The sequence below is a fragment of the Nothobranchius furzeri genome, chromosome 6, assembly GCF_043380555.1.
Source record: "Nothobranchius furzeri strain GRZ-AD chromosome 6, NfurGRZ-RIMD1, whole genome shotgun sequence".
Classification (NCBI taxonomy): domain Eukaryota; kingdom Metazoa; phylum Chordata; class Actinopteri; order Cyprinodontiformes; family Nothobranchiidae; genus Nothobranchius; species Nothobranchius furzeri.
Window position 1 is genome coordinate 77,685,021 of NC_091746.1, and position 14,869 is coordinate 77,699,889.

General features: G+C 40.6%; 1 protein-coding gene across 1 annotated transcript in view; it reads right to left on the reverse strand.

The window, feature by feature from the left end:
• dlc1 (DLC1 Rho GTPase activating protein) overlaps positions 1-14,869 on the reverse strand; it is a 115,346-nt gene that overhangs the window by 94,419 nt on the left and 6,058 nt on the right. Inside the window, exons 3-4 of the mRNA XM_015943616.3 lie at positions 13,103-13,237; positions 12,756-12,869 (exon numbers count right to left, since the gene is read on the reverse strand). Coding sequence (XP_015799102.3) covers positions 12,756-12,869; positions 13,103-13,237 — 249 coding nt within the window. The remainder of the gene's footprint in view (positions 1-12,755; positions 12,870-13,102; positions 13,238-14,869) is intronic.

Genomic DNA, 14,869 nt, shown 5'->3' on the forward strand with positions numbered 1-14,869 from the left:
TGTCCTTGGGCAAGACACTTAACCCACTTTGCCTGGTGGTGGTGGGAGGGACCGGTGGCGCCTGTGCTCGGCACCCTCACCCTCACAAGGGTAGCTATGGCTACACTGTAGCTCATCCCCACTACCGTGTGTGAATGGGTGAATGACTGACTGTGTTGTGAAGCACCTTGAGGGGTTGTACATCCCTAAGAAGGTGCTATACAAATACAGGCCATTTACATTTGCCAATATCCCAATATTTGGACAACTTGCATCTGATTGGCTAACAGCAACACAACTCTTCCACTGCCTCCGTTCACCCTGTAACGCTGACGTTTTATCTCCTCAAATGAAAGTGTTCTGCCATGTTGTGGAGGTACTAATGCTAACGGTTAGCTCCCACTAGTTGAGCTCTGCTCTCTCCTTGCTTCTAAATCATCAACAGCCTTCCGTGGAGACGAGCCAAGATGGGTGAGCCCCTGAATGTGAATTTACATTGTGACATAGATTTGTGTGGCTTTTTTCCTGATGTGAGCATTTCCCAGGCTATTTTTTTTCATCGGCCAATGCCAAAAATAGAAGTAGAAGACTGCATACGTAACCCAGCGTGACTGATCATATTTGAAAAATAACAAGTAAAAAACATTTTCTCTGTGAATATGCTCTTTAAGAAGCAATAAACTTTTGATAAAATTGGGAATTGTAGAGAAACTTCCTCATAAATGCTGTTTCCTACCAACAGCTCCGAACCAGGAAACCCACTGTACGAATCATTGTCAACAAGGCAAAAAGTCCCAAACTAAATTAAGCAATGATTTGAGGACATTGTGGGCAGATTACATGTTAAACCAACACTGACTGTTACTTTAATCTATTTGAAGTGTTGCTATACAGCAATATAAAGTGGAATTGACAGGAAAAACAAGATTTCCTTGTGGGAGTTGAGGAGAAGTTAATTTTCCACATCCTGTTCCAGACTTAAGCCTTTTCTTTATTTCTGATCCTCTTGCTGAAAGCCACAGCGGGCTTGTGTTTGCCTCATTCTTATAGCTGTGCTCGGCAGAGGAGAGACCTTGGGGACAATGACACAACACGACCATGACCAGAGCCCCTGCTGACAGCTCTTCATCAGACTTAGTGGCGGTTGGTTTCGTAGTTCGCTGACTCATTTTGGCAGCCTTTAAGTCAACTGTGTGGGTGGAATGTAGGCAAACATGATTACGCCTGTTATACTTTGTGATGACCAAGAACAGAAATGAGGGAACAAATTAGAAGAATCAACAACAACAACAAAAAAGGCAGTGAAAGTAGCTGATTTATCAGGCTAGGACACTGAGAAGGTGTGGTTTAAATGGAGGATGTTTGGGGACTGCGGCTGCCAAAGCGGAACACAGAGGAAGGACAGAGCAGAGATCTGCTAGTGACCTTAGCACGCAAACCACAACACTTCTATTGTCCACCAGAGCACAGCCAGATAAAGAAGTGTGTCTACACACAACCTACGGACAGGAAATAAAATATTTTATCACTGTGCAAATGAAAATATCTTATAATAAATCTTTCAGCTGAAATAAACAAATAAATAATAAAGGCCAAGTTCACTGAGAAACCTTTTTTACTTGATATTTTTGAAATGTGATGGGTCACTCTAAGTTCAACACGACGGCTAAATGTAAAAATATTCTTCTACCCATATTTCCTGTATTAGCCGCTGATAGAAAATAGATGAGGAAATGCTCATATTAGAAAAGCCAGTAAATTGCACATCATAGCCTCTTTTAGAAAACAATGCCGCCAATTTGCCATCAGGGAGCCTTAGGTCATTTATGAGGGGTCAGACCGTGGTGGTGATGTGGCGCATTCATGTCCTTTTTAGATAAGCCTCTGGTGATTTTGTCTCCAGCTCTAACGAAGAGAAGCTCCTGGAGTTCTGCATCGCTCCAGTTTATCATCTCAGCTGATTCTATTTACAAAAGTAAAACTTGCTTCCTATGTTTACTTTAATTTTCAATATAGTCGCTGGCCGGAGCTCAGCAATAACTCCCCACGTGACGTGATCATGACACCTTCCTCTGTTGTGCCAAGGAATGCATTCACAAGTTTGAGTGTTGCAGTAATTTTACTACCAAGCGTGGAGGCATGAATGCAGTAAAATTCACACAACGCCATGCCGCCAAGGCGTGCTCGTAAGACACAGCATGGCGGCAGTTTTACACTGACTTGCTGGCATCTTGTGTCTTCTAAGAAGTGCTCATGTCATAGTAGCATTCATGGACTCACCCATCTTGGCTCATGACAGGGAAGGCTGTTGTTGATTTAGTGTCCAGGAGAGAGCAGAGCATGCCTCGGCTAGTAGAAGTTAACTGTTAGCATTAGCAACTCCACCACACAGAAGAACTTCTTCAGGCTTGTGTTATTTGTGGAGATAAAACATCAACGTTATAAAGCAAACAGAGTCAGTGGCAGAGCCCTGTTGATATTAGCCAATTAGAGGCGAGATATCTGAATGTCAGGAAATAAGACTCCAAACCTGTTGCACTCAGCTCAACTCTGAACATGTTCCCTGAAACAGATAGCCTGGCAAGCCAGACTAAATAAATGTATTATTTGGTCTGGCAACGCTCCATTGACGGCTCTCGGTTGTGGGGCGGGTTCTACTGTTGTCTTTCAAATTACCTCCGCATGCTACTGGACAATGAATGTGACATGCTCGCCGCAACAGCTATTGGCAAATGATGCGGTCCACAGTTGAAGAAGGTGGAAACACTTAATTTTTTCTTTAAAAAAAGCACTTAAATACATCTGTCTGCTCCTGTTTCTAATGAAGCCCAAGTTTTATTAGACCAAAATTTATGTAAAAGCCATTTCAAATGAGCTGTCGCCATCTTGTTTCACTCTGTTGCATCATCCCACCCACCAGGCATATAGAGTGCCCTGATTGGCCCACAAAGCGGATAAAGCTCTGTGATTTGTTCACTAAGCAGATAGAGCACTATGATTGGCCCACCATTATGGACCATTCACAGCTCTTTATGTGTTTGAAACCCCTCTAGAGAGCTGTGATTGGCCAGCCAGAATGCTGTTAGGGGCTGCAGAGGTTCCAGTGGAGCGTTGCTAGACCAAACTTTACAAAGCAAGAATTTGGTCTAGTTCACTAGGCTATGAAACAGAAGCTCCAGAGCTTTTCTCCTACAAAGATCGAGTCACAAGGCATTCATTTATACTAGAGACCACTGCAAATGTGTTAAAAAAACGAGTAAACTTGGTCTTTGAAATAAAACAAAACAAAACTGGCATGTGACCTTAAGGGGTGCTATCAATGCACCTGGTCTGTTTCTATAAAGATCAAATACAGATCACTAAAAAAAAGCTCACAGGCTTCCTTGTTGTGAAATGCCCCCCCCCCAAACAAAAAAAAAAAACAAAACAAATGGAGTTAAGAGGCTGACGGTTGGTACAGAACAGCCCCTTCCCTGTTGATGCATGCATGGCACGTAAAACATCCACATGCTAAATTAACACTTGGTTATGTGTTCTGTTCAGCAGCTTCATTGCAGGATTCTGGCTTCTCTACGTTGCTGGTGTGAACTTTCAGTGCTGGAGTTGGCTGATTTGTTGTTTCCGACTGCATCACACAGAGGAAGGTGGTCAGGGGTCATTGAGCCTCCACCCACCTCGAATGCTTGGCATGTCCCGTGCATTGACTCTAAAAATACTCAAGTGAAATGCCTTTGGATAACTTCATTTTACAATATGTGAATGTATGCCTGTTTACTTATTTTGAGTTGTGCGCAGTCCTAAATGTAACACAGTTTAAATGTGCCCACACTATTGCCTGTACCTAACAGATAAAAGCCACCTGTTGGAACACAAACAAAACAAGAGTGAAAGGCACCTGCTACAAGCTATCCTGCAAAGGAAAAAAAACTAGAGTAAAGAATAAAAGGGTCAGCACAAGATGGAAAAGCAAAGAGAGAAAACACCTGCTATGGCACAACCTCCTCCAAGCTAGCCCCACATTTATTGCAATAATAACAACCACCTGCTGAAGGCTAACAACAGCCAGCAGTGAAGCTAGCATGGAGCTGGGAACGCAACGTTATGAACTCATAACAACAACAGTAAAAGAAAGATAATGTTCATGTCATTATTAGTGTTCATTAACAAACAAACACACATTAATGTTTATAAAAAGAGGGCACAGAGTGACACTGTGCTTTATACAATCACCACGATGTTACTCGTATCATCACAAGGGACATACACCATGTAGCACACGCTACTCAGGCACAAAATTAAAGTTCAAACACTCTCCAGCAGATCCTCATGACCCCTCTACTCACACATCGTTCACTCTAATCATATAACATTCTTTTATATATTTAAAACCAAAAAACTTTATTCAGAAGAAGTAGAAGAAGCAATCCTTTATGTAGGACATCTCGAGATAAAATCACGAGGTGCTTCACATAACATACAAATTAAACTTCAAAAAATGTGTTAAAAATTGTAAGAAAAATAAAGAAACTTTAAAAATGACTAAAGATATCATAAAAAAGGGGAAAAGTAAAAATTGGGCTAAAATGTGAGGAAAGAGAAATAGAAAATGAATAAGAAAAATGTAATGAGTGGATATTTATGTGAGGATGACGATATGAGGGTGTCAGATCACATATAACATTTTTTTTAATCTTCCTCCAGGTGTTGAAGCCTCATCACACTGAGCAAAATGTTCTAATCATGGTAATCTTTTTAGTTTTTAACTAGTTTTGTCAAATTATTAGTGACAAAGCTCATGGCACTTTACAAAATATGAATTCTGGTGCTAAAACATAGAAGACTATGAACATTCTGGAAGGTTTAGGAGAAGACGGTGTGTATTTTCCCTGGCCAGAGGGGGCAGTGCTTGCCTAAATCACTGCAAGCAAGCAGTGTTTTTGTGTTCGAGTAAGAATTCACCAACGGATGGCCATAGGGTCTAAAATCCCTTCGAGCGCAATTTTACTGCAACGCCCTTCTAACTGGTCTTCCAGGCTGTACTGTGAGACCTCTTCAAATGGTCCAGAACGCAGCGGCGCATCTGGTCTTCAACCAGCCAAAAAGAGCACACGTCACCCCTCTGTTCATTGAGCTCCACTGGCTACCGCTAGCAGCACGCATCAAATTCAAACTGCTAACACTAGCATACAAAGTCCGAGACGGTACGGCTCCCATCTACCTGAATCCTCTTGTAAAGGCTTACGTCTCGGCCCGGCCGCTCCGGTCATCACAGGATCGTCGGCTAGCAGTGCCTACACCACGCTCAGGACAATCCAGACTCTTCTCATGCATCGTTCCACAAATGTGGAATGACCTACCAAGCACTACCAGAACTGCAGCTTCCTTTTCAATTTTCAAGAAACTCCTGAAGACCCTGCTCTTCAGAGAACATCTTCTTAACTAGCACCTTGCCTGCACCACCCCCCCCCCCCCCCCCCTACTGTCCACTCCTGGTTCCCTACTTTCCATGACTGATGTCAATGTTGTGGTTGTTATTGTTGTTAGCCTCAAGGACAAAATGCCGATTATCACTTGTAAGTCGCTTTGGACAAAAGCGTCTGCTAAAGACATAAACATAAACATACATCATTTTCAAGTGAGTATTTCATCAGATTATTCAACCCCCAGCAAAAGTACAAGCACATCAGTCTACCTTTCATCACTGGCGATGATCAAAGAGGTAAATGTGTAAAACAACAATTTAAAGGAATGGCAAAAAGTTTTGTAACGGCTTGATACAATTCAGTAAATGCATTTTGTCCTCACGGGCAAACATGGCATCCAATATGGCGTCGTCCAGAGACTCGACCAGCTCCCATGTATTTTAGAACCAATTTTTATGGTTATATGTTATGAACCCACCATTATGTTTAAACAATTGTGCATCATTTCATTCATTTTCAACATTTTGGTGGATATTTCTAGAGATTAATGGTACAAACTACACATTGTCACTTTAGTGTAAACAGTGTTGTCAATTCTTTAGTACTGTAAGTAACTGACTGTCAAAATATCGCTGAACTTCACTAAATTATGTTGTAAGCTAATAGCCTTTTGTATTCGACCATGAGCAGGTAAGGGAAGCTGTGGAAGGGACGAATACCATCACGGGACAGACAAACTCAGTGTCAAAAACAATGTCAACCAAAGCTACTGGACATTTGTGACACTAAATAATGAAATAAAACACCTTTTTTCTGATTTTAACCACCTTTGAAAACACAATGTGTCTAATTCAGTGCTGATATTTTAGCAAAAACAAGACTGGGAATGCACAGGTGTATCACCGAACTCCCCGTTTTACTTCTGCAGCTGTCCTCACAAGTTGTTCTGTGCTGCATGCTTAAGAGCAACATTTCCTATGAATGGAGTGCAGCCGTCATTAACACACCTGTGCTTTCCATGTTCCTCCAGACCCAAATGCCTGCTATCAACTCGGCTTGTGTTGATAATTGCATGACTGAGAAACAATCCCTCTCCACTGCAGCTTTGCAGAACACAGCTGCTCTCGCCTTCTCTGGGGACAGCAAGCGTTCATGGTTGAAATTCTCCAGTGGTGAAGCACTTCTAACAAGTTATCCATTCATGGTACATTTTAACAGCAAGTTAAGGTCAACAAATAGCTGCAAGTTTTTTTACTTGAAACCGGGGCTTTAATTCACTAAGTTTAAATGCCTGTTTTGCAAGAAGTACATTTTTTTAAAATAAACTCTGTGATGGATGGTTATATGCATAAAAAGTTTAGGTCAGTGGCAGTTAGACACAAAGTGGAGGTAACCCTAGGTTTCCACTGCATGCGCAAGTTATGCGTAAAATATTAAGTTGCGTTTTACACGCGAGCTCTCTCCCCACCCGGAGCGTGTCAGACATGAAACGCAACAAAAGCAATCCACACAGCTGGTCAAGCAAAATCTCAAATTGATCGGCGAATTTCAAGACCACACGTGATTTCGACAGTTTGCGTGATGACAAGCAAGGAGAAGGATGGCAGCATGCATTCAGAAAGGTCTGGTTTATTTAGCTACCAATGTTCCACAGTTTAGTTAACTAGAAATCTGCACGTGACTCATTTAGAAGGTTTCCGGATGTTTTACACCGGCTTTGTGTTTGAATTCCTGTCTGGTCCTTTCTGAAGTGTTGGACGTGTTCTGGAAGTGCTTGGCGCAAAAAAATAGGCTCAAAGCGTACACTTAGTAGAGTGACGCGCTGCAACGCCTCTGGGATGTGTTCAAAATGTGACACGTCGCAGCCGGCGGAAATGCACCCATGCACTATGACAACAGGTAACAGCTGCATTCTACACTTTGCCGACGATACACGATTCTTACGCATCTGTTGGAATGGCTCAGTAAATCTTAATGAAGTACAACTGAGGACAAATAACCGTGAGTCAAATTGTGACAGAACCAAGAGCGGGACTTTATTTGCTTTTGTTACTTTTACCCCTCACAAACAGAATCTGAGTAACCTGAGCTTATGAAGTCCTCTGTGCTCCTGGATGTTGAAGATAAAACACATTATCCACCATCCTCCTGAACACACATCATGGGTGTGTCCTCTGCCCCTTCCTCTACCTCATTTTCACTTACAGCAATGAAATAAATGAAAGTGGGCCTCTGGGGGTCAATGTAGACTATGACCATGTCACACCTGGTGTGGAGGTAACGCGAGTAGAAACCTTTAGCTTCCTTCCACATCTCAGCTAATCTCTGGAGGGCCACAAACACCTTACACCAGGAGGAAAAGGCTCAGCAGAAGCTTTACATCTTCAGTCCTGTAAATTTAGCTCTGGAAGCTCCACGGTTTATTTTGGAACAATGATGAGATTTTTTTTTTTCTATTACAGTGACCATCTGGTTTTAAAAAGTAGGAATCTCAGCTTTAATTTCCAAACACACTGTCTCGTCACGTTTAGGTGCCCTTTCTAACGATAATCTTTTGTAACATTAGCATTTTCATAACCAATTTATCAAAAGGCCTGTTTTAAGTACAGAATAAGTTTATTCACCTTGCAACCCAAGAACTCACTCACATGAAAGGAAAATGTATGTGTATTCGGTCATTTTTAAGGAAACGGTATGGTAAAAGCCTGGGCTTATGCCTTTTCTCTCACTCAGAAGACAGTGGATGATAGTAATCACCCTGCTCTTGTGTATTTCAGGAAATTATAGATAATGCATTTTAACATCAGCTTATAATCTTGTAAAACCAAACAGTCAAGCAGATGAATGAAGCTCCAACCTCAGCTCTGCTGCTCCTTTTCCCAAATCTCTTTGTGTTTACATGACTTGGGCAAACAGCATTGTGGCTAAAAAGATTAACTGATCATCAGGACATTTAGGTCTGAAAGAACTCAATAGCCCCCCTGAAACTATTCACTAATGTGAATCCCCTTTATTTTCTGTCCGTCGCTCCTATCAGGGGCAGTGAAAGCACCGTTTACCCAAGCTTAGCAAGTTTTCTTGGGTAACTGCTGGAATGAGTGTTGTGGAAACATCTGGCCAGTACACGGCACATTACCCAGTCGGTTTCCCCTATTGAGTAAAAAGTCATGACGTGCAGTAGGACACGGAAACGCAAAAGGGCAAGAGATAAATCAGGAATGTTTCTTAAACAGCAGTTGCAACAGAAACAGCACTTTTAAAATGTGAAATCACATTTTAGGTGCATAAAGTGAACAAAAGAGTTCAAATCGGGGCTGCTTGAGTACGAGGCTGAAGAATCCTAAAATGAGCAAGCAAGAGGTTTAAAGATGAGTCTTACTTGAAGCCCCCCTCCCGTCTTGGCTTTTCACCCCCCAGACTCCCCTTCTGACCCCTTTGTTGGGGAGATGGGGGACTAGATTTTTGCAGCCAGCTAATTATAGAGTCTTATCCCATGCTTGACTAAGTCCTTAGAGCAGAAGAACATTCCTACAATTGAGACACTTCCCCTCATGTTTGTGTATTTGCCATCTGTGTTCCTGTTTTTTCTTTTAAACTCCATAATAACCCCCCCCCCCCACCCCCCCCCCCCACCTCCCCATCCCCTCAAGAGGAGGGAAGTTAAGCACTTAAAAATCTCCATGAGTTGTTTTCTACACTATAAAATATGCAAAAATTTCAACCAGTCCAATTTGATTTGGGTTCCAGACAGGTGCAACACAAAGTGCAGGATTAACCCCTTTAACCCCACTTTCTCAATCCCAACAAAAATACAAATTCATCCATTCACAACAACGTGCAGCTACACTCGTTGAGATGTCAGGCATTTATTCACAAGGAATTAAACAATTTTAAGGAAAAAAGGGTAGCCTTATTCAGGGAACAAATTGAGTTTGTTGAGGTTTTTATAATAACAAATATTAGAGCTTTATAATGTTAGCCTAAATTCCCTTTTCTCTTGTTTTTTTTTTAAATTATTTTACATTTTTCAGATATAAGTATTTTCTTATTCTAAAATATTATTTCCGAATAACAAAATAGTTAAAGACACAATCCAGAGTCTTCCTCTCTTTCAGGAATTATGTTTGACTTTTATATGCAAATATAACTGAGCACCGCTCAGGATTAGTCAATAGTGTTGGACGTCCGCTTCGTTACAGGTGTCTATAACAGAGTGTGTGTGTGTATATATATATATATATATATATATATATATATATATATATATATATACACACACATATATATATATATATAGAGAGAGAGAGAGATATTGAGAATAATAATTGTAAAACAATCAGCTGAAGCTCTGTTGGCTGGCTAGAAGTGTGCATTCGTGAACGATTCAAGATTGTTTATTTTGCGTGGTATCTGCAGAAATACACAAGTGGAAACAAAATGCAGTTTCTCACTAGCCTCTACAGTGCAATACTCTGTAAAAAAACAATTAAAGACATTACAAAAATTAAAAACCATAAATAATGAAAAAGTGCAGTCCTATAAGGGATAAAAACACAGCAATGCTCAGACTCACACTATCACCGACTCAAGTAGCAGCTGACGTCTCACACAGGTGGGAATCATATGATCAGATAAATGTGTGTATCCCTAATTTATACTTCTCCATCTGCGTTGGGAGCAGGGACGAAATTTTGATTTCAGAAGTGGGGGGGACACAGCAGGCTTGTGCGGATTTGGGGTGGGGGGTGTTATGTAAATACCCCTTGACACGTCACGTGCCCATCTCAATAATTTTTCCATCCTCAATATATATATATATCAAAGTTAAAAAATGTACAACTCTATTATTATTTTTATTTATTATCATTATTGAAGTGCAGTTTTGGCTGTTGACAATGGATAGGTCATTGTATTTATTGTTTTGGGTCTTTTTTATTGTTTTTGGTGCAACATTTTCTAACAGGGAGTGAGATTCCTTTTTTATTCAATTTTTGTTTGTTATTTTTATTCATTTAGAAGTTCTGGTTCTGGACATTTCAATGTTAAATGAAGGTTTATTTGTTGCATTTTAAAGGGTGTACTTGCATTATTATGATATATTAACATTATATTAGTGGTTATTTTGGTCTAGATAATGTTGACAATATCGTTTATCATCAACAATTTGTTGGACAATATATTGTCCAGCAAAATGTGTTACATTCCCAGGCCTAGTCGAAAGTATAAAAATTATTTATACATAAACGGTCCCTCCTGAGATCTGGCCGTTTGTTCATTTGCTGTGTTAGAGGACATGCTGAACTAATGTTTTACACATGATCATCACCCCAACATTTGAGTGTATAAAAACATATTAAATATGTTTTTTCCCTTAAAAGTGTTTAAACAGTTGTTGCATTTCAACACACAAAAAATAAATGGAAAAAATAAGATAAATCTAATGAAAAGTGTACATCTTTGACATTAAGCTTAAAAAAATCTGTTGACGATGATGATACTGTTCATTTTTCAGAGCTTTTTAATGTGAAAATATACATTGCAATAGATAAGTTTACAATAAAGTTAATGATAAAAGTTTTGAAGTTACACTTCTACTACTACTACTACTAGTAATAATAATTATGATGATAATAGTAATAATAATAAAACAATAATTATAATAATACGAATAAATTGTGTCTGAGGAGTCAGTTATGTGGAGGAGATGAGTTTGTAAAAGTTAGTTTTGAGTATGTTTGTGAAGGAGGAGGTGAGTCTGAGCTTAATGCAGGGGTGTCACATGTTCCAACTTACGTTTTGACTTTGAAAGGAGTCTCTTATATCCACTTTTCGTTTTCTTGACATGCTGCCTCCTGGCTGTGCCTAACTACCAAAGACTCACAAATGAACACTTATTCAAATGTTATGTAATGGAAGCTGAGCTGAGCTCTGATATTACACAGCGTCTAGTTGACGATGTGACTCAGTACCGGTGTTCCCTAGCGGCTCCTAACTAGCAAAACAACGTGAGCACGTTCTGACTGTTTCCAACTTGAGTGACAGCAGCAACAGCCAATAATACGTTAGCAAGTATCAGCAGAGCCAATAGATTAGCTTTTGGGCGGGTCTAATAGTAAACCGGTTTCCGTTTCGGTCCTAGTGCTCAACCAAATCCATTTAATGGAGCGTAACATTGTTTTTGGACGGAAAAAAGTGCAGGGGACCAAAACTGCCTTTTGAAAAAGTGGGGGGGACATGTCCCACCCGTCCCCCCCCAAAATTACGTCCCAGGTTGGGACACACACACCCTTGGCAGGCTTGCAGAGGAAGACGAAGACATGCCCCAAATTGTAACTATCTGTCAAAAGAGACGGACACCACAAGCTTGTGATTGGTCAGGACCATGCTTCCTGTTTTCATTCAAGGTGCCGATCGCATGAAGAGGTGGACAGGAATGAGGGACAAAATTGTCCATGTTAAAAAGTCTCTAAAATACGTTAAAACAATGTAAACACAATAGTAAATACACTATCATGGACCGTATACTTGACTGTAACGGTGGCAGGATATCTCGGAATAGCGCTATGCCCTCTGTTGTTCTGGCGGGGAATTGTTTTAACGCTCCCCAGCTGACGGAGAATTCCGAAAGCAAAACGTTTCTGTCAATCCGCTTGCATCTCTCTTTCGCGGAGCTGATGGAGAAGTATAAATTTGGCTTTGCTCAGACACAAAAGTTCTGCTTTCCTGCATTGATTTAGGCATTTAACACCCCATCACCAGGGAAGATGCACACAGTCACTTTAAAAAGATCAAATCAGATCAAATCCAACTTTCGCTTGTTTGTGGCTTCTGAATCTGTATCAGTGTTGCAGAGTCAGTCAGCTGCTGCAAACTCTCATCAGCTCCTTTTGAAGGTGCTTGAAAAACAGCAACTTGTAATGCAATTGGCAAGTGCCAAATCATCAAAGATAACCAGAGTACACACCAACATTTAATCCAGAGCTTCAAAACTAATATGAATAATAACTGTTTTCCATTTTACTAAGACTCTAAATATTATAAAATCTTATTAGATTTAAATGCAGTAACAGTTTATAATTATTTTCACTTTGTCAAAACAGGAAATAATTAATAATCATTAAATCCAATGCAAATTTATGGACTTTTTACATTCTTCTAAACAAGTATGTTACTATGGATCAGTGTCAGAGTCTTAATTCATCAGCTTGATGTGTTCTAAACCAATCTGTTTGTTAAGGGGTCACAGTGTTGCTACAAACCACTGAAAGCATCTCAAACTTTGCTTCAACGTAGGACAAACAAGCCATCTTTAAGGATTTAATGCATAAACAGCAAACATTCCACTCAACATACCCCGCTCTTAGGTTTTGCTCCAAGTGATGGTGCAGATCCAGGGGGGGAAGCAGCAGAAACATGTGTTTGTGGGAGAGGTTGAGAAGCTGCTGGCATGGGTCCTGGACAGTACTCCTGCACGTATAAATCACAAGCGTGTTAGACACCGCATTCCACAGCGTCTTCAGTCTTACTTGAGATACAGTAAAGAAAGCAGATGACTGAGGATCTACCACAAGCAACATCTAGTGTACATCTGCAAGAACAGTCATTCGCTGTTTATTAAATATCCATTGTTTGATGTGTACATCAACAGCTGCTGTGAATGGAGCATGGTCTGAAATGCAGAGAGGTTTGCTTTAATGTACCAGGTGATGGCGCCGATGGAGGTTGGGGGTGCTCTGCACAGACGAGGTTGCACTGAGCGCATTCTCAATTTCCTGGTCCAGTTGGTCCAGCTTCATCAGCAGCAGCACCATAGAGTCCAAGCGAGCGTGTTCACGCTGAACAGAGAGACATTTGATTACAGAATAGTAAAACAGCTTTACATTTTTGAGCTCTTGAAATCGTTGCAGCTGCTCAAATGAATCTGTTTCCTGTTACTGTCCCTCATCAGACCTGATTCTTGTTTCATCTCCTCTATCAGTGGTCTTCATGGATCCACGGTCTATAGCTTTTACAAACAGTCTCACACTGACCTCAGGTGGTTTGACTTCAGTAAGACAAGCTGAACCAGTCCACATTCAACTTTGTTTTAATTCCACTCATCAAGCAAGGCAAGGCAGTGTTATTTTTATAGCGCAACAGAGGCAATTCTATGTGCTTTCCAATTAACAAGAACATTAAAATCAATGTGACAGCGCAATAAAAATACACACAAATTAAATTTAGATTTAAAGATTAAACAGGAAAAAGACTGCGTTAAAGAGAGTCGTTATAGTGCAGAATGTACAGCGTAAGAATAGACATTGAAAGGCTGATGAAAACATGAAGGTGTTCTGTTTTGGTTTGTTACTAAATTACTAGAGTTGGGGCACATTTGAGGTCATATGGAAGCAGATTCCAAATGTGTGCAGCATAGCAGCTAAAAGCAGCTTCACCCTGTTTGGTTCTGACCCGAGGTTCTACCAGTTGACTGTTTCCTAAGGATCTCAGAGCCCTGCTAGGTGTACTTAGAGGAAGGAGATCCGAAGTGTTTTCTGGCCCCATGCCACTGAGTGATTCATGAACTAGTAGAAGCACTTTGACATTGATTCTGTAGTTTACTGGTAACCAGTGTGAAGATTTAAGAACAGGAGTGATGTGCTCGGTTCTCTTAGTTCTTGTTAAGACTCTAGCAGCAGCATTCTGAATAAGCTGCATTAGCTTCACAGTTTTTTTTAGGAAGACCAGTCAAACGACCATTGCAACAGTCCTGCTGGAGATGAACACATGAATGGGTTTCTCTAGGTCCTGTCTGGACATGACACCTCTGAGTATTGGATGAAGATGTTAAAACGGTGATCTAGTAATAGCCTTGATGTGACCAGTGAAGCTCAGGTATGAATCAATTATGACACCAAGATTTCTAACCTGAGGTTTTGTCTTTATTCCTCTGGTGCCAAGTTGAGCAATAACCTCCATCCTTATTATTTCCAAAGAAAGTTACTTCAGGCAAGGTACCTATTGCTATAATAGTGTGAAAACCCTGAAAACCTGCTTGTCCTTTCCTTCTGGACATGTTTTATCAGGGCATGTTTGAGCCTCTATCCACCCAGAGAAAAGCCATGGCGGGCTTATTAGTTCCTAACAAACATCGTTACAAGGCAAACAGATCCTGTAAAGTATTTAATGAGGCAAATCTCATGACACACACACTAAAGATTGTATGTTACAAACACATGTGGATTTTAGCTGGAGGGTTGACTCCCCCTCCCTGTTTTGTGTGTGTTGCGTGACTTTTGAAGCTGAATCTAACTTAGCAAAAATGTTGTTTTTGTATTTCATTGAAAATGTCGTGTGAAGTGGTTACTGCGGATCGGTCTTGTGAGATCAGCAGGGTGTGCGTGCATGACAACATTTCCTGGAAATTAAAATGTGGATTATGCTAATAATTCCAGGGCTGACTGTTGGATGGATCCTTGAAGGATTCAGCA